The sequence below is a fragment of the Physeter macrocephalus genome, chromosome 20, assembly GCF_002837175.3.
Source record: "Physeter macrocephalus isolate SW-GA chromosome 20, ASM283717v5, whole genome shotgun sequence".
Lineage (NCBI taxonomy): Eukaryota > Metazoa > Chordata > Mammalia > Artiodactyla > Physeteridae > Physeter > Physeter macrocephalus.
Window position 1 is genome coordinate 47,806,041 of NC_041233.1, and position 21,030 is coordinate 47,827,070.

At 41.9% G+C, this 21,030-nt stretch overlaps 1 protein-coding gene across 3 annotated transcripts in view; it reads right to left on the minus strand.

Moving 5' to 3' along the window:
- Positions 1–5,165: 5,165 nt before the first annotated feature.
- Positions 5,166–21,030, minus strand: part of LIPA (lipase A, lysosomal acid type) — a 105,671-nt gene continuing 89,806 nt past the window's right edge. For all 3 annotated transcript variants that reach the window (XM_024121229.3, XM_024121230.3, XM_028480953.1), the window contains 7 exons: positions 19,768–19,966; positions 18,544–18,653; positions 16,555–16,691; positions 13,852–13,998; positions 12,896–12,967; positions 6,345–6,416; positions 5,166–5,478 (listed from right to left, as the gene is read on the minus strand). In XM_024121229.3, the coding sequence (XP_023976997.1) occupies positions 5,245–5,478; positions 6,345–6,416; positions 12,896–12,967; positions 13,852–13,998; positions 16,555–16,691; positions 18,544–18,653; positions 19,768–19,966 (971 nt within the window). In that variant the 3' untranslated portion in view covers positions 5,166–5,244. The remainder of the gene's footprint in view (positions 5,479–6,344; positions 6,417–12,895; positions 12,968–13,851; positions 13,999–16,554; positions 16,692–18,543; positions 18,654–19,767; positions 19,967–21,030) is intronic.

Sequence of the window (21,030 nt, forward strand, 5' to 3'; positions counted from 1 at the left end):
GAAAACTAATAATAATGTTAAAGTTACTATGTAACGTCTGCCAGGCATTAACTAAGTGTTTACTTGAAGTGATTTCATCCAGCCCTTAGAAGAGCAGGGTTTGCCATACTGCCAAGATTATTATTGCCATGGTCTTACAGAAGTAAAAGTATAGTGCCTGGAACAGAGTTACAGAATGAGACATATTATTTTAAATGTGTACTCCACATTTTACCTAAAGAATAATTGAGGAAGTTTGCATTTAAAATCAAATAAAGTTATGTAAAGAGAAATAAAAGAAATAAAGCCATATACTATGAGGAAATAAGTACAACAAAAATAGAGACCAATATATGGGCCTAAAATATATGATAAGTAATAGTCCACTTCATAACATATATATTAATATATGATATATATGGGATGTTTTATGTGTATGTATACACACCCCCCCCATAATAGGTCAATTCATAATTCAGAACCTCCTTGAACTGCCACTAATGGAATATGGATATTCCTTAGATGCCCATTCTCTGGAACCCCCAGCCTCTGGCCCTACCGCAGTCTTTTTAATTTTTTTTAAACTCAGTTGGTCATAAGAATATTGATATTCTGCTTGTGTCTTGATCAGATAAATGTTCAGAAGCAGCTTTGAGCTTCTTGACAGCCAATGAAAAAAAGGAAAGCGGGTGAATTTTCTGATGTTGCTTGGTTATCTGGATGGTAGCAGAGACAGGTACCATGCAGGCCCTTGGCCTCCCTGCTGGGAGGGTTTCTCCCAGTTAGCCAGCCTGTCCTTTCTAGGCTTCTCTTCAATCTTCGCCCTCCTCCACTGCTCTTTGCAGTTCACCTTTAGGACAACCCAGGCACTTTCTTCTTTCCCATTCCTGGTAGACATCACCCTACCTTTGAATTTTGTATAACTCAAGCAGCATCTCAGAGAGAAGAGGAGGGCTTTTTCTCCTTTACTTTTTTTGGGGGGTGTTGGTGGGGTGGGGTGATTTTTAAGAAGTTTATTTGAGAATTACACACTATTGAATGTCTCTTATGCCATTTGCTAAGCCTTCACTCTTGGGCCCCTCAATGCTCCAGAGGGACCATCAAAGCTCACTTTCTCAGACTTACAAATGAATTCTGTTCAGAAGTAAAATATCACTCAGATTTGCCCTCCACAGAAATTAAGTCAACCTTCAAATTTCCATTCAGCACATGCTGTTCTTTTCTTTGGTTTCAGCTCTCATGCTTGAATGCTTTGGATTCTCTCAGATTTAAGTGGGTGGCTTCATTTGCTTAATTTGGATTTAGCTAATAGACTGCTATCAGGACTGCCTCCTCTGAGGCCCCAGCCTCAACCAACACCGTTCTTTTCCTTACTTGGTTCTTCCATCCTCTATCCCTAAGCCTGTTAGAATATGCTCCATAAAACCCTGAGCAGCAAGACCTGAAGCCACAGCTTCAGCCTGCTTGGCCCAGGCTCTCCCCTCTTATTCGCAGCACTTTGAAGAATAGCCACCAGCTTCTCTGCCTTTCCAGCCCATGAAGCCCCCCAGGACAGAAGTCTGTGTCCTCCTATCTACAAATGCAATTGTCTCAGGGAAAGTGGTCAGTTAAAATCTCATCAGTTGTCCACTCTCTCTCATGGAGGATGCTGAAACAGTAGGCACAACATTTTGACCGATCAAAACCAGCATCACTTAATGGCCCCAAATAAAATTGAGCCCTATTTAGCCTTGACTTAAGTGGTGCCATTTCCTGCATTGGCAAACATGCTCCTTTAAACACTTTAAACTTACACAAAATTTAGTTAATGGCTTGCTAGATGAATAGGTCTTCTTAGGGCACAGAGTCTATCTTCCAGGATTTTTTTTCCCACAGTGTCAAGCATCATACCTTGCACATAATGAGGTTCAAAAGATATCTGTGAACTCAATGCCCATTTTAGAAGATATTGGCTTTAAATCGAGGCTTAAAAGGAATCATTTATTCTGGGGCACTGGTTGATATCATTTAAGTCTACTTACTTACTGGGATGGTCTTCCATAGAAGGGGGTGTTTACTGACTTGTGATGGTATTAGGATTTTGGCCACACTATTTCTTGTGCTTCTCCAGTTGGTTTTGACTTCTGTGTATTTTTGTCTTGGTGTGGTCTGACAGAGATCCAGTCGCTTTTCTGAGAGTACACCAATCAGGTCTGTGCATATTTAACACAATCTCAAAGCTATTTGGTACCAACTCACCAAAAGACAACGTGTAATGCCCCCCGCCACAAGAAAAATATAAGATGTAGTTGGAAAAACCCTTTACCAATGACACAATCTCTTTTTTTGCATGGCCTTTGCGATTATTTTTTCTTTCCATAATTAGGTGAGACTGTGTTGGCATCTATCTAACCGAAACGATTATTCCTGGGTATCAGAGATGATAAGTGTTTTAACATTTCACAGCTGTAACACGTAAAAGTCATAGAGGGTGGAGCAAACTCAAAGATCAAAATCTAATCCCTCCTTGTAGAAATGAAGACTCAGTCTCAGAAAAGTCAAGACTAGCTAGGGTTCAATAGGAAGTAAGAGCCAAACTGAGAGCAGAACTTGGTCACTGTCAATTTCAAGGTAGGGACCTCTACAGGAGGAGTTTGGTGTTGGAGTGGGGCATCGAAGTTGCATTTATAGGGCAGTTTACAAGAGACTCAGAAAACAATAATTATCAACACCAAAATAGTAGGGGATGCTGATGAAGAACATGGGGGGGAGGGTATAAGCTCCCCCCAGAGAGTCCTTGATGGCCTTATTTGACACACATGCTGATACATATTTGGTTTTAAAAGTGTTCTCTTTATATTTTGATCCATCTGTGTCACATGTAAGTGGGTGCTTCTACTGACATTGTTGGAACTCTCAACAACCTGCTTAAAATATTTAAAGCATATAAAATCATCCCCATTAAAAGGCATACCGTTGCCTGTAAAGCAGAGAAAATACTCACCTTACCCGTCAAAGGGGTGTTGTAAAGATCAAAGCCTTAGGAGAAGGCTTCAAAACCCCCGGAAGGCACAGTGTAAAAATGCGAAGTATTTGTTTTACTACTACTAAACCAAGTTGGTAGAGAAGGTTTTACTTGTTTAGTTTGGAATTGATCTTGAAATCTGTACCTTGCACAGTACAATAAATACTCAATAAATACTCTTGAATGAATCACTGACAAACTTTTTTAAAATCAGAATTATGATAACCTGATGTCTTCCTTCAGGGGTCACATTTTGAAAATCTCTCCATATGTCAAAAAAAATGAGTTAAAACTACAGGATACTTTAAAGGTATACATTTAAAAAATTAACACATTTCATACCCACAAACACAAAATAATCATTGTTTGGAGATAATATCAACAGTCTTAACAAGTGTGAAGCCTTGGTTAAAGCATTCCCCACTTCCTCCTCATGTCTGAGGTTCTGACCACTCTTAGCTATTAGGCAAGTTTTTATTTTCATGTCCCATTTGGGGACAGGTATTCTTTGAGAACATTTTTCAGCTATGACGAATTAGGCAAGAATTAGTTATAATCCTGGACAGAAATGAACACAGACACGGTTGGTCTTACCAGTCCTCAAGTCACCAGTTGGCTCCTAAATCAACAAAGTTCTCTGCCTAGCCCAGAAAAGGTTAAGAAGCAGAGCCAAGAGTGCCCCCTTATGGCGAATGAAAAAAATGACTTCATTCTCAATTGTGACTTCATGTAGTGGCTTTACCCAAGTAAACCCAAGATCTTGGAGTTCCAAGTTGACAGAATATTAACTAGTCTTCTCCTTGCCCTAGAGGTCTGTGGAGATCTTTGTGTTCTGCTCAAAAGAATATATAGCAAACCCAGTGGAAAAGAACAGAGTCAGAACTCCTCCCAACCTGTTACAGGACTTCTCAAGGCACAGGGTCCAATCTTGTTCTGCACTGTCAGCCAACGGTGAAACAAAGCTACATGAATGCAGCTAGGGTTGTAAGGATGTAAAAGCCTACACAGCTGCATCAGGAGCAAGAGGCCAGCAACAAAGGCAAATGCACCGTGTAATCCAACTGTAGCAAAAACCACCATGCAACATCTCCACCTCTGGACTGGCCCACATACTGAAGAAAAATCCCCAAAGAAAAGTTTGGGAAGGAGGTGAAGCGAAAAACACTCCAACAACAGGTGGACTCTATAGTGAATGTGGCCCCTGCTCATTCATTCCCGTGGTCTGAGTGGCAGATTTACTGACCACAAGTTCTCAAGGGCACCTGAAGGAGACTCCATGGCAGCAACCAAAGAAGGGAAACCAAGTCACCTACGACACAGAAGCCATTCTCTGACGAGCTGTCTCCCACTACTGCTGGAAAACAACAAACAAAAACATCCACTCACTGTCCTGTTCTTTCTGGCCCTGACCCAAGAATCTTGTACCTGGTTGGCCAAACCAGTTTGCCTTGGTTAAAGGAGAAAGAATTGTTCTTTCTTTAGGGGGACATAAGGCCAGTGGGGAGAGTGGCATCCTCCTGGGGACGTATATCCTTCGCATCTAGTACAATTTTACTCTTTTCTTTACAATTTCACTTTAGTTGCCATGAAAAATCAGATTCCACTTCAGACCCTCCCAGATGTTACTTGTGCATCTAATTTCATAGAGCTAAATGACAAAGTCCATCGCTTGTCACACATTCTGTCAGTCTGCATATATTTATTAACTCACTAATATTCCAGGCTTTGTGTTAGATTCTGGGCATACAGAGTATAAGTAAGATGTATCTTCAAGCTTACAGAGTAGTGGGTGAGATCACATTAGACCCCTAAATCTATGTTTTGGGGGCCCTACGGCATTGTCTCTGCCAGCTTTGGTTGCTTCATTTGTTCAAGTAGAGCATTTGATGGACAGTCCTTGAATCCAGGGTCCCACCTGCATCCACTACCTGCAAATGGGGTTAATCAGGGCTCAGTCTCCACTCACAGCCTCGCTCAGTGGAAACTGCGGATTTCCAAACCATCCCCCACCCCTCCTTAGGTTTAAGACCACTCTCCTCCCCATGGGAGAGGATCAAAGGTTTGCGGGCAGTTTGTTTGATTAAACAAAAAAAAAGCGAAAGCATTTCTTATCCTAACTGGAGAGAACTGGGTATCTTCAATGGCATAAGTTTCTTGGATATAAAAATACAAAACGCCTGGGAAAGGAAAACAAGTATATTTAGAGAAATTAAGCAAACAAGTTTAACATGACTTGACAATAAATGGCTCCAGTCTGGCGTTCACTGATACTTCCTCATTAGATTTATCATTTCATTATAGAGCCGCCACGGGGCATCCAAGCCCCAGATGAAGTCAAGATGCTCCCACTCAGGAATGTGCTTGTGGTACACCATGTTGGAGATCTGGGTCAGTAAGACATTAACGTCGCTGACGTCCGCGAGCCAGTCCTGACCCCCGCTCCAGACAGCGGTCCGCACCAGCATGTCTCTCACATTGTAAGAGGGAGGGTAACTCTGTAATGAAAACCCATAGAAAGCTTTGTCTTTGTTGTTTTAATTGACGAAAATACAATCCCCAGTAAACACTGATTAGTAAATCTGATCTGAGAGTCAAAGACTAAATTTTGAAAATCACTGTTTACTTTACAAGGTGCTATTACCAGAACAAAAAGAAGCCTAACCCACAAGAAAAGAATACTAGCCGTTACAACTGCTAGCCATCGAGTTGTTACCCTGTGCTGGGCAAGGTAACGAGTTTCATCCCCTGGGAGGAAGGCGTCATTCTCCCAGGAAGCTGATGCCAAGCTGTAGAACCAAACCAAGTGGTTGGGAAGGGGCTTTGGAGTCATACCCACACCTCCCTTCCCTCTGGGGTGTGACACAAGTCATAGAAATTCCCTAAGCCTCTGTTTCTTCCTCTTTAATCATCATCACATCTATGTCACAGGGATAGTCTGATAATTAAATAAGAAAAACATGAGCAGAGTGCCTCACATTTTAGAGCCCTTAGCACCCAAAAAGTGGTCAATTCATTTGTATATGGAAGAAAAGGTTTGGGCAATGCAATTTGGCCAAGGCCCCCCAGCCACCAGGTAACAGCCCTAGGCTTGTCTGACTCTTAACGTCTGTGTGCCTGATCACTATCCATGACCGATGACAGAGATGACTATACAGAGCCAGGGAAAGGACAAGGTCCAAAGCACGAACCAGGATGCTTAGGTTGTTCTAGAATTGACTGGGGGAAAACAAAGGCTACCTAGTCAACCCTCCCGACCATTTCCCCCGGCACCTGAGCCCAGCCAGAATCCTCATAACTCAGGCTGGCTTCCTTGATGAGTTTTCAGGGCCCATTTTAATTCTAAAGACTCTGAAGACTTTACCTGGTTGTAATGAAAATAATTCTTGGCACTACTTCCCCAGTCGAAGGCTTGAAACTTCTGCAATTTAATAAGCTAGACAGAAGATAATTGGGGGAGAAATAAAGTTATCTAACACAGGAATCTGATATAGCATCACAGGTTGCAAGAGTTAGCCACCCCCTCAGATACCAAGTTTACACCGATACCCAGATTCACTCTTAATTTCCAAACTGCAATTTAAAATAAAACGGCATAATTTTGCTCTCCTTTCCGAAATGACTCAATTTCTCACTGTATGATTGGAAAGTAGCTATTACATGACACAATAAAGCAGCTACACATATGTGCTGTAAATGATCCTGGAGCAGCACTGCATCCGTTGGATAAACTTTATGCTGATGTTCTTTAATTGGAATTTGAATCTTAAACTTTTTCAAAGAGTTAACTATCTCACTTGGGAAAGAAATACATATTACGTATAACATATGGATTAATATATTAACGTGTATTTATATGGATAAATATATTTATATTAGTATGCAAATACATTAATTGTATATGTAATATTACATATAATCTCCATCATATTTCCTATATATCCATCCGATTTGCCTAGTTATATTATTTAATATTTTACTGATTTCATTTAGTTAACACTTTTTCTTGAATACCAGTACCAGTAAAATCACCAAATTGTACTGCACACCGAACAATTCTAATCAGTTGAGGATACTAGAGCCATGAAATGATATTGTATATGAAATTTAAATGTATGCTTATTTAGGATAGCATGATATAAAAATATTAACAAAGTCACTTATTCATAAATTTTTAAATAATGCAAAGCCATACCTCCTCTATATCCCCCAGTTAAAAATATGTCAAGAATTAAATCCAAAATTGGCAAACCAAATGACTTGGAAACTGTTTAAGCTTTGGCCAGAGGGTGGCGCCTGGTAAACAGGAAAAACCTAGGCATTCTTTGTCAGAACTGCCTTTGGCTTCAGTTCTTATCAATTGCATAAAATTCTACTGTTTTATACAATAAACAACAGTGTGAGATGAGGTACTACGGGGGAATGTTTAGCATCTGCTTTTGCCATTGCAAATGACAGATATTAATACCTGCAGCACATTTAACAAGCAGAATAAGATATGAATTTACAGCACCTGTTACTGCATCTCTTCCCAAGCTCTAATTGCCAGTGAAAATATATCAGTGCAAGTTGTTCTGCCCCCATAGACAGACATCAGCTTGTCACTTTCTCACATATGTCTTTGGATTTTATATAAAGCACCCAGAGTGAGTGTAGAAACACAGGAAAGACGTGCTGAGAGTTCAGGCTAAACTTCAGATTTGACTTTTGTGCTCAGCGTCACAGGACTTCAAACTACGCCCTTGAAAGGGCATCTCAGAAGGAGGGAAATGTGAAGAAGACTATTTAGAGTAACAAAAACCTGCTAATAAGCTAACATCCAATGACAGATACTTGGTTAAATACATTATATTATATCAACATAAACATGGTATGCCACTGTCGTAAATATAAATATAATACAATAGAAAGAAAAACTTTATAAATAGTACTAAGTGGAGAAAAGTCAGAAAGTAAAATTGAACATGCACTGTGGCTATACTTAAGTGGTAATCTTATTTGGATAAAGGTCAGGTGAAAATGCTTATAATACTAGGAGAGACAGTTTTTAAAGTCTCTCCTAATATTATAAGCATTTCCACCTCACCTTTATCCACATATGAATATTTTAAGTTTAAATTAATTTTAAACTATTTTAAAATTATTTTAAAAATTATTTTAACATCTTGTTGGTAATGAAAATGTAAATAGGTTCAACCTTTCTAAAGTACCATACATATTTGGAAGTCTTAAAGAGATGCCTACCCTCTGATCACTAAGTCTACTAAGACTGTATCCTAAGGAAGTCATCTGACTAATGTGTAAGGACAGATCTCTAATTCAAGAATATTTATATTTATCCCAGGGCTTCCCTGGGGGCGCAGTGGCTGAGAATCTGCCTGCCGATGCAGGGGACACGGGTTAGTGCCCTGGTCCGGGAAGATCCCACATGCCGTGGAGCGGCTGGGCCCGTGAGCCATGGCCACTGAGCCTGTGCTCCACAACGGGAGAGCCACAGCAGTGAGAGGCCCACGTACCACAAAAAAACAAAACAAAACAAACAAAAAAGCATATTTATCCCAGAATGTTTTATTGCCAAAAAAACCTATCATAGTAGTAGTAATAATAATAATAATAAATTCAAACAATAAAAAGTTGTCCTCAGTTACAAATATTTTTAAGTGTAGTTATTGACCAGGAAAAGCATTTTTGATTATGGCAGAGACTGCTATTTGCCCCCCAGTACCCATTCTTGCCTTCTTCCTTTCAGTAATAAAATTTCTAAAGTTTCTGCTAAGCACATGGCTGCCAGGGTAGGGACCATATCCCTCATGTGCCTTCTTCCTGGGGGCTTGAACTGCCACGAACGTGACCCAGTTTCACCCAGGCAGAAGAGGCCAGCGCCCCAGAGATGGCCAAGCTATAGTGCAGAGGGAACTGGGTCACTCCATGACCTCCTGGAGCAGTCACAACTGTGTGCCACTGATGTCTGGACTGGATTCTGAGGAAGAAAACTATTTATTTAGATGCTGTATTTTAAGGTCTTTGATACAGCAACTTAGCCTGCACCTCAGAAATACAATGCTGTTTAATCAAATAAAAAATAAAATTATTAAAAACTGCATGTAGCATAATCCTTCTTCTGTAATGGAAACAATTATACCAAGAAATTATAAGATTACAGTGTAAGAGTTCAGGACATGCCACTCCGAAATATGCCGCTTTGGCATAATGATTATTTTGAGTTAAAGCAACTTGAAAAACAGAAGATGTGAAGAGGACGCTGACCTTCCTTTTTCTCTCTAAAAGGAGAACACAAAACTCCCATGTGAAAGAAGCCCTCCCTATACCAGAAGGAAGAAGCGTGCTCATCACCAGAGTCTAAAAGAGGAAGCTGAGAGAAATCTATATAAAAAGACCTTGTGAAAATAACTCTCATGTCTTGTAAGTCTCCCCATATATTTTAGTTACTTTCCTAAAACTGCTACTCTTTGTTCAACTTAGTATATAAGCACTTAGGCCTAGTTACTTCTTTGGGTCTTCATTTTTGTGAGGGCTCCCATGTACACGTAAATAAAATCCATATGCTTTTCTCCAGTTAATTTGTCCTATGGCAGTCCCAGTCAGAAACCCGAAGAGGGTAAAGGAAAAATTTTACCTCCCCTATAATATGCAAATACTAATCATAGTTATCCCTGGTGGTAGACATACAGGTAATGTATTTTCTTCTTTGTACTCACATATTTTTAAAATTTCATAATGAACATATATGTATAACAAAAATTTTACTAAATGTCTCTTACAGTGTTTTGAAGAGCCTAGCTAATGTATATTTTGCATTTGTTTTTAAGCAGCAGGTTTCAAACAATAGAGAACATCAGATCTTACAAGGTGCTTATTAAAATGCAGATCCCAGAGCAATACCCTCAGGAATTCTGATTTTCAACAAGTCTTGGGTAGACCCAAGAAACTGTATTTTTTTATAGCACCCTAAATAATTCTAAACAGCACTGTAAAGATATGTTAGGACCGGCCTTCTTCAAACAGGAGCACGTAGCTGGGCTCTGGGCATAGCTGGCAAGGGGGCTAGAGATTCCAGAGGGTCTCTGAAACGTGTGAGGCTTATAAAGAGAAGAAGATTTGTAAGCTAAATTAAAAAAAAAAAAACAGTGAAGAACTAGGTTTTACAACTTTGAGAACTGAATGCTAATTACTTATACAAAAGATCCATTTCAAAATTTACTATGAATAGAATGGCCTTTAAGGGCACCCCCAAACTCCTGCCACGGAAACCTCCCAACTTCACATCTGAATTGTAGGCCTCAAGCCTGCCAGCATCCAGGCCCCGCACACCCTCAGCAGAAGCCTCTCCCAGCAGGGACCAGGGCTGCTGCCCCAGCATGTCCTGGGTAGGCAGAGAGTGGCAGTCCCTGGCTGGCAGCCCTTGGCCAACAGCCCAGAGGAGGGAGAATCAAGAAGATCCTATGAAACAGCTGCACAAAGCAACCATTTTCTTAACAAAGGGATGACACAGGGGGCAGAAGAAAAAAGGGCAGAGCTGACTTCTGCAGGGAATCTGGGCTTCAGAAAAGTTCGTGGTGCACACTGCAATGCGGTGAGGACCTGAAACCACACGGTCACCACTGGGCCTGAGAGTGGTGCTCTGATCCACAGCCAGCAACCTCTGAGCCAGTCAGCTGCTTGAGAAAAGGGCTGGAACCTGGATTGCAGCCAATCCAAGAGCTCTAGGCAAACCCAACGCCAGCGGGGGCCTGCAGCACAAAAGGCTGGAGGACTACAGTGCTGGGACATGCAACAGGGTAGTCTGACAGCTTTGGCCACCACACTCCCAAGGGTACCTGAAAGGCTAGGGCTAGCGGTCACCTGTGCTCTGCTGGGTCGTGGGGTACCACGTGCAGGCCGCTCAGCAACTGCCTTCAGCTCAGTCGTCCTCCACACAAGGGAGCACCGACCCCTGAGGTGACAGAAGCTGGACCTCACTGAAAAACGTCCATTAGGTAAGAGGGTAAAAATGCTCAGAGAGATAAGCCTCTTCTGATGGCAGGGTATACAGAAAAAACAAGTGGCTCTAGATGGAGAAGTGCCTGAGGAGAAAAGTAGGGGACTGAGTGGACACTTGGGAGTGAACATTTGAGGACTTCTGAAGGTTTCGGGACATTCCTTCAGAGGTAAGGGTGTGCTCTTCAGCATGTCTTGAGCTACCTGCCTTCCAGATGCCCCTCTTCTAGGCCAAACTCTGGTACTGAGTCACTGACGCTTAACACTAGGCCTTACAGTCACTACGGGGCTAAAAGTCTCAGGCCGGGTCCTGCCTGGTTCCAGAGGGATGAGCCCAAGGAGAGCTAACCGACAGCACTCTCAACTGACAGCGTTCCTGGGACAACTGAGGAAGGATACCAAAGCGCCAGTGATGTCCCGGATCAGAGGTTCCCAAATCCGGTTGGGCAGAAGAATCTAATGGGCAGAATTTTTTAAAAATATAAATTCTCACCACTCAGCACCAGAAAGAAATGAAGTACTGATGCACATGACACCTTGGGTGAATCTCAAGATAATTATGCTGAGAGAAGCCAGACAAAAGCAAATATATACTGTATGATTATATTTAGACAAAACTCTGGAAAATTCAGAGTAACCTATAGTGACAGAAAGCAGATGGGAGAGGGTGGAGGGGGTATTAAAGGGGGCCTCTGGGGGTGACAGATACGTTCACTGGTTTGATTGTGGTGATGGCTTTGCAGGTGTGTATCTCTGGCAAAACATACTACATTGTACACTTTAAATGCTGCATGTCACTTATACCTCGACAAAGATGTTTTTAAAAAATAAAGGAATACACACTCCAGTCCAAATGAATTAGAATCTCTAGGGATGGGACACAAGAGTCTTTGTGTTTAAAAGCCTGGATTGTAGCTAATCCAACAGCTCTACCACGAACCCAATATCCCTTACTTTTTAAAAATAAGATTTTATTAAAAAGTGTACTTTTAAAGGCAACTCACATGATTCTGATGCAGGCAGTGACTGCCAGTTGTTTGAAAATTGCTATCCAAGGCACTCACTGCATCTTGGTTTGAAGCTTAAATGGTGAGTTATTTCATATTTAAAAAGAATTTGGGGGGAAAAATTATACAAAAACATGTCCTGAGGTAGAAAAAGGCCCTGACATATTGTCAGGTGAAAAAAAAAAAAGCTATAAAAGAGTAAGAAGTAATCAATCTACTTCTACAATTATGATTTCTATCTATATGTTTAACCACTTCTTTCTGAAATGATACGCAGCAAGAGATATGGGGTAGAATGCAGAGACATTTTATATCCCTGGTACACATTCTCTATCTCTGTGTCAGATTACAGAACAATTTTATTTTTCACCTTATGAGAATTTTTATTATTATACCCGTATGTAATTTATAAATTTTCTAGAATGAACATGCATACTTTTGTGATGTGTGATCATACAATCACAACTCTATTTTAAAATTTAGTGTCTCTTATTTATATCCTTGACTGATTTAGCTCTGTTTCTCCACTGATGTTTCAGGCATACAGTGTTCATAGGTTAATGCTGAAATAGCAGCTTCTATCTCCAAAACTGCTCTAAAATCTTGCTTTCTGGAGCAACACAGAAATAAGATAAATCCGGGACTCAATGAAAAACTGACAGAGGGGAGGGGGAAGAAAAGAACAAACAAGTCAACCCCAATAGCTGTTTGGTGAACTCACACCGTAGTACAGTCTGCCCCAGGGAGGATAACACAAGCAACATAAACATAGTGAGAGGAGCCCAGGACTCAGGAAGGAAAGCAGCTCAGATGTGTAAGCAGACTATCTTTCTATTTGCTTCATGGAATGCACAGAACTTTCTAAGGCCGATGTTCCACAAACCCCCCACTGTACTCCTGGAATGCGTACCTGGCTCCAGTGTATCATATTTTGCACAGAAGTTCCGGCAGGAGAGTGTGTGGCATACACAGCCACTCTAGACTGCAAAATAAACACGTGGAAATAAAGAATGAAAACAGCCTGAAGGAGGCATTGATAATAAACACAGTTCGCACCTTGAAGCATTAAAAACTACAGAGCCACAATCTCAAATACGTGAGATTAACAGCAGGAAAAAAAATTATTTGACTACAAATACGTCCTGTAAAAATATGAATAACCATACATACACACACAGAATACACATGAAGGATATGCAGCAACATGGTAACCGTGGGGCTGTATTGGTTGAGATTACCGCTCATTTCTATTTTCTTCTTCATATTTTTCTGAATTTCCAAAATTTTATACAACAGTCATACCTTGCTTTTATTCATCAGAAACAAGAAAAATTAACATCCCTTAAAAATTCCCTAAAGCCTTCATTCCAGAATTTTAAAACCTGTTTTCAAAATACAACATGACAAACTATGAATGTATTTAGAAACACCAGCACATTGCTGGCCAAGGGTTTACATTTTATAAAATAAATAAATAAATGTATATATACATGGGTGGGTATGTGCCTGTGTGTGTGTGTAAATGGCCATTCCAAATTTAAACACATTTATAGTAATTATTTTGAAGAAAAAGATCACTAGAATAAATATAAATATTGCAATTTAAATGATGACCGATCTCCTCATTCCACAGTTTCCACATAGGTACAATGTAGGAAGCTGACAATGGCTGGCCTGAGGTTAGCCACAAATGGTGTTCCAGGCACCTGCCAAGGTTGATTCTTATATCCCTTAAATGATAGAGCCTGTAGAGCTCTAATGAGGTCACTCCTGCCTCTCCCACATCCTCCAACACAAAGAAGCACATTTACAGATAAAATAAAATCAGTGACAGTTTAAAGCAAGTGTTATTGTAAACATACATACCATATTTAAATTTCTCTCATTAAATCCACACAGAACAAAAAAGACATTTCCGCAAAGCTCCTTCAGAATGACATGAGTACAAACATGGGTACTCAGCCATTTCACAAACATACTCTGGGGAAGAAATTCTTTAACCCCAAATAAGTCCTGCAAAATAAAAAGAATATCTCAGCATCTCCTTCGGTGTATGGCCTCCATGTCCCACCTCACAAGCAGACACATGCCAACCGTGTCCACGGATGGCCTCAGAAGAGAAATGGCAACCAGTGGGCATTCAAACTAGGACACCTGTGCGATACGTTTACTAAGGCAATAGCAGATGTCATAGACGTGTTTTAAAGTCTCAAATGAAAAAAAGAAGGCAAAAAATCAAATAGGTCCACAGAAGACTTTTACAGTGGGAGGGGGCCTGAATGATCCCTCATCCCAGGGCCATCTCCAAAGTCTCATCTGACTTGGATGGATTGCTAGTGCCTTCTGAGAAAGAGTTGAAACTGTGGTTGGTCAGCAGTGTGTCTGCTTAGGACACATACATCTGATCCGAGGCTACTGGCCAGTGGGCCAAATCCTGCCCACTGCCTTTTGGGGTTTTTTAATACTTAATACAAAATTTACCATTTTAACCATTTTTAAGTGTTCAGATCAGCAGCATTAGTACATTCACATTGTTGTGCAACCATCACCACTATCCATCCATCTCCAGAACTCTTTCAACATCTCAGACTGAAACTCTGTACCCATTTAAACAATAACTCCCCATGCCTCCTCTGCCAGCACTGCCTGTTTTTATAAAGTTTATTGGAACACGGCCATGCTTTTCTCTATACACATTGTCTCTGGCTGTTTTCACAAGACAAAGGCAGAGGACTTCCCTGGTGGCGCAGTGGTTAAGAATCCACCTGCCAATGCAGGGTACTTGGGTTCGAGCCCTGGTCCGGGAAGATCCCACATGCCACGGAGCAACTAAGCCCGTGCACCACAACTACTGAAGCCCGCGTGCCCTAGGGCCCGTGAGCCACAACTACTGAGCACATGTGCCACAACTACTGAAGCCCACGCGCCTACAGCCCATGCTCCGCAACAAGAGAAGCCACTGCAATGAGAAGCCCGCGCACCGCAATGAAGAGTAGCCCCCGCTCACTGCAACTAGAGAAAGCCCATGAAGAGTAGCCCCCGCTCACCGCAACTAGAGAAAGCCCACGCACAGCAACGAAGACCCAATGCAGCCAAAAAAAAAAAAAAAAAGACAAAGGCAGAATTCAGTAGTTGAAACAGAAACCATATGACCCACAAAGCCAAAAATATTTATTATCTGGACCTTTAACAGAAAACGTTTGCTGACTCCTGGTGTACGTCAGGCATTACCAATGGCCCCTGGACCTGTGCTCAAGTATTTCTGGGGCAATCACTATGCCCTCAAGGCAGATCGTCGTGTACATGTATAATAGGAAATAGGAAAAAGATCTTCTTTATAGTGAACCCGAATTTGTCTCCTTAAAATTTACACTTTCGCTGATGCCTACCCTCTGGAGGGACAAGCAGAGTAAAAAATTCAAATGCCTACAAAGGCAGTTTTATGGGTTGAATTGTGTCCCTCCCGAAAAAGATATGTTGAAGTCCTAATTCCCTGTATCTCAGCAGGCGACATTATTTGGAATAGGGTCTTTATCAAGGTACTCAAGTTACATAGTTGGATACTGTCTATATTAGAACAAAACAATACATTTCTCTCTGGACCTATATAGGTATATAAATTCACACACAACGTCTATAGGAAAAGACCCCAGGCTGAGCACGGTGCTTAATTCTGAGGAAGGCACTAGGAGAAGCCTTGGTAGTTGAAGGGTACTTTATTTGTAACCTCCGAATTGTTTATAATGAAAATCGAAGCTTCTGTTATCCAAGGTATTTAAAATAAATGTGGTTAGAGCGGCCCACATCTTACCTGCCTGTCTGATCTCTGGTACAGAGAATCCCATCTTATGTAAGAGTCAGATCCTGAGGTCAGAGTATAGTCTATATGTCCTCTGAACATATTTCTTAAATGGCCGAGAGATATGTATAAGTATATATTTCTGTATAGGATTTCATATGTGTGTGTACAAACGTATCATACATAAAACATAGATAGTGCATGTGTAACGGACCATCTGGCCTCAGCTGGCTCTCAACTCCTCATAAAAACTGCTTCCTCCTTGAGCAAAGCCTGGAGGGTTCACACATTGAGCTCCGATGAAGTTACTGGCCTCTGCTTAGGGGCCATATAATAAAATACAATAGATCACCCTCAGTGTGGTCAGGGTCGGGCATGTAGAATAGCACATCGCCTGTCTCCCATCTCCTGCCTACTCCTAGGCATGGACCCACCCTATGGAATAAAGGGCAACTTCAAGGAGGTTTAAGCTGCTTTCTCCTGGCCTTCCTCGTGCTCTCTTTGTAAGGTGGGTGGGGAGTTGCACTGATGTGTTAACCACGAGAACAGGGAGCTCCAGTGTGGAGTTAAGGATACCTTCCCTGACTCCCCAGGATCTGGAAGTAAGGGTGAAGGGGAAAGAAAAACCACGGAGAGAAGAAAACCCACTGTTCCATTGATAGCAAAACACAGGGGAGGAAGGCACACCTTCTTCCTCTAAAGGCCAATTCTTCAGAACCAAGAAGGAAATCTGTGAGGGAAGGGAGTGGAGGAGGGGGGAATCCAAGTACCTTAATGAGAAGATCTGGAAAACGTCCTAATTTAACTAGAGGGCTAGTAGCAAACTTGGCTGAAGCCACGGGAGCCAGGGCAAAAAACATTTTAATCTTTTTGGCCAGCTCCGGGATCCGTGAAAATGCTATGAAACCTGTGGGAACAAAAGGAAAATAACAGAATTCCATCTTCTGGGACTTTTCTCTGAAAAGGCAAGGGCAGGCATGCGTGTCGCCTTCTAGTGGCAATCTGAGAACTGTGCAAGCAATGCCAGGAGGCGAAACTCGTGAAATGAGGGCCTCTGAACTCCTATGCGCACAAACACTGAGTTTGATTAAACCAGTAAATCAAGTTTTGTTAAGCGCTTGTTTCGATTTGCAGCCTACATATGCACTGGAAGAAATCCAGGTTGCTAGAACCAGATGTTTCCCGTTCCTTTAGTGACGTAAGCCAGGGAAGCGAAGACTATTCCTAACAGCGCCACCCCACTGTGTCCACCCCCTACTGCTCCCCTCCATCACTGAGAATGATGTACGAAGGTACTCAAAGCAGTCGCCAAGGACTCGAAAGGAACTTACACATTTAGAATTCTCTAGCTTTAAAATATCTTTTAGCTTGGGGCTTCCCTGGTGGTGCAGTGGTTGAGAGTCTGCCTGCTAATGCAGGGGACACAGGTTCGAGCCCTGGTGTGGGAAGATCCCACATGCCTCGGAGCAACTAGGCCCGTGAACCACAATTACTGAGCCTGCGCGTCTGGAGCCTGTGCTCCGCAACAAGAGAGGCTGCGATAGTGAGAGGCCCACGCACCGCAAGGAAGAGTGGCCCCCGCTTGCCACAACTAGAGAAAGCCCTCGCACAGAAACGAAGACCCAACACAGCCAAAAATAAATAAATAAATAAGCCAAGCATTAAAAAAAAAAAAAAATCTTTTAGCTTCCTCTCAGGTCACTTCTTGCCTTAAACTTGGCCCCAGAATGTCAATTTTGAAAGCAGTGGGGCGAAGGACACCAATGGACAAGTCATGGAAGAAGGAATATAGATGAAAAAAATGCTTAAGTCCATTAATAAGAAGGGCAATTATGTCCACGTTACTTGTTGCTTAAAGCCTCTCAAGCTGACAAAGAGGAGTGGTAGTGAGGGCAAGGCAACTTAACCACGTATAAGGAGACACTTCAAAGCATTCATACCTTTCATATCATAGTTTTCTTCTACGAATGTATTCTAAGAAGACTGTGTGACAGGAACACAAAGATATTAGTCATAGTAAACACTAACGGGGGAATTAAATAAATTATGGGACAGGTCTCTAGTCCCTAATCAGAGGAACTCTTGTTTGCTTGAATTATGAGCATTTTGGTGGGGGGGAGGGGCACGACACGTAGCTTGAAGGATCTCAGTTCCCCGACCAGGGATTGAACCCAGGACAAGGCAGTGAAAGCTCAAGTCCTAACCACTAGGCCACCAGAGAACTCCAGGCAATTTTTATTTTTTTTAAACTTTGCCAAATTTTCTGTTTCTGTTTACAATGAACACACAATACTTTTATCATCAGCATAAATTAAAAATATATATGACTTTTAAAAATTATTTGTAAATAAAGTGTACTATGGCATCCTTGTAGCTAGCTTCATTCCACTTCACTTTAAAAAATCAGTGTATTTCCTTGTTTTCTTTATAAAAGTCTCTGCATTTATACACCTTCCTGTTTTCTACTCTCTCACATCCCCATATCACTAAACTAGGAAAATATGTAATAGGCTGTGGTTTACATTGATTTCTTTAATCAAGGGAACCATACACCATGTTCATCTATTTATGTTTGTCTGAATTTCCAGAGAAGATTCAATATTACCAAAATTCTTTGCCCTATTCATGATTTCTGCCTGGCATTAAAAAACAAACACAAAACTCTATCTGAACATTACTGTTTTATATTTCACTTTTAAAAATGAACACAAACTGTAATAAAACATTATATCAACCTCCCATCTTTATTTTATACATACCTATCGTGGTGCCTTGAGAATGACCCACATAATACACTTGTTCTTGGCCAGTTTTATTCAGAATGAAGTTAATAGAAGCTGGTAGGTCATAATTTGCCATCTCATCGTAACTGTGATCCAAAAAAGGAAATTTCTCATTGAGACATTGCATACAAATACAACAGCGTACAAGTACGCTGCTTGATGAGTTATCGCAAGGTGAACATAGCTGGGTAAACCAGCCCTGAGCACAGGAACTGAACATTACCAGCACTGCGGAAGCCTCCCTGGGCTCCTTGCTAACCACGCCTCCCCAAAATAACCGCTATCCTCCTTTCTTAAACCATAAATTAGTTTGATCCATTTGGGAACTTTTCTATGAATGGGATCAAACAGCATGTATCGTTCTGCATCTGACTTCATCTTTGCCGTCACATATAGCTGTCGGCTGGTCACTGTGTAACTACGTGACACTTTATTTGTTCACTCACTGCTGATGGGCATTTGGTAGTTTCCAATTTTTCGCTATTACAAATAGTGTAACAACAAGTATATCTTGGACATGCCTTTGGTAAAAGCTCTCATTCCTGTGTTTCACGGCCTCGGGTTGGTTCTGGTTTTACAAATGGGGAAGCAAGCCTGAAGGAGTCATGGTGCTGACTTTCTCTAATGCCTGGTACAGAGACACAGCCCTGAACCTGTAGGCATGTGTACCGACTGTAACCACCACTTGCGCTGTGCCAGGCTCTGTGCCAGCCTCTTTCCCTGTATCCTCTCCTTTAAGCCCTCAGTGACCTTACGAGGAAGGTATTTATTATCCCCATTTTACAAAAAGGCAACAGACACAGGGCTTATGCCACATGCCTAATATCATGCAGTGATCAACTGGTATAGCCAGAAGTAAGAGAGAAAAGAGAACTTCTAGAAATAAGAAGAGTGAATATTTGCAGGACGTGTTTATGGAGGAAGGGAGAAGGGTATGGTACACAATTTACACAGCGACACCCACACCACCAGGAATGTCAAAATAACTAAAAATCCCTTACTGAATCTAATCCATAAATGTAATCATTTATTATAATTTACCTTACTGCCATTTATTAAATTCCTAACAAGGTGTAAAACCTTTCATAAACCATTAGTTTCCCATCATATGATCTTGAGTTTCCCATCTATTTGCCTCCCCAGTGTCTACGTTGAGGGTACCAAGGAAAAAGACCCCCGTCATAATCAATTCAAAGATACCTGAAAGCCCAGAATTCATCTTGAGAAACTGAAAGAGTCTTGTGTTTCTGAGACCAGGTGTTTCCCCTGCTGTTCCCCATCCACACATCAAAACCCGCATCTGCCAGAATGAAGCCCAGGCTGGTGCTGGGCAGGTTTGTGACCCAGTTACTGGAATCTGCCAGCAAGCCATGCTGCAGGAACACAACTGGTTTGGGACCTGGAAAGCAATCACGTTTAGGAGTTAGCGGCACTAAGCTTCAAAACAAACATGATATCTTGCTAATCAGAAAAGTCACAAAAGATCACAAAGCAAATAATGGAACAGAAACCAAAGACTGAGGTAGCGTTATCATTCAGTGGTAACTGTACTATGTACACTGTGTGAAGGGCGCCTGGGAGCTGTATGTTTTCCTTGGGCACACTAAGACACTTCTCACCCAGCCAAGGTGCTCTGGGGCTGAGCCATGAGGAAGAAGACTTGACCTTAAAAGACCAGGAAGTCAGGCTAACCGAGAAAGGACCTTGGCAACATATGGGGGACCAGTGGGGCAGGACTGCCTTGTTCCAAGAGGCGCTCCTGCTGGTCCTCGGGAAGAGAGAAGGAACGTCCGCACTGCGGCGGTCTCCGCCGGGGAAAGGAGAGTTAGAGCGAGGCAGCAGGAAAGCACGCTGGGGGCCAGATTCCCTGTGCTGGTTCCAACCTGTGCCTCTTCAGACACTTAGTGGAAAACCTGAGGCTGTGCAGCCGAAGTCACAGGGCAGAGTCCTGAGAAAGGAGGACGGGTTTCATTGGGGGTGGGAGAACCGAGGAGGGGAGAGCAGGATAGAGAGTGGGGCAGCCAGGCCAGGACTGAGCTGGAAGGGGGGTCAGGTGCTAGTTTTCAGGGACCAGGAGTCAGCTGCCTACCTTTTCTTTTTTGTTTTCTTTAACATCTTTATTGGAGTATAATTGCTTTACAATGTTGTGTTACTTTCTCCTGTATAACAGTTCGTTGCAGCTATATGTATACATATATCCCCATATCTCCTCCCTCTTGCGTCTCCCTCCCACCCTCCCTATCCCACCCCTCTAGGTGGTCAGAAAGCACTGAGCTGATCTCCCTGTGCTATGCAGCTGCTTCCCACTAGCTATCTGTTTCACATTTGGTAGTGTATATATGTCGATGCTACTCTCTCACTTCGTCCCAGCTTATCCTTCCCCCTCCCCATATCCTCAAGTCCATTCTCTACATCTACGTCTTTATTCCTGTCCTACCCCTAGGTTCTTCAGAACCATTTTTT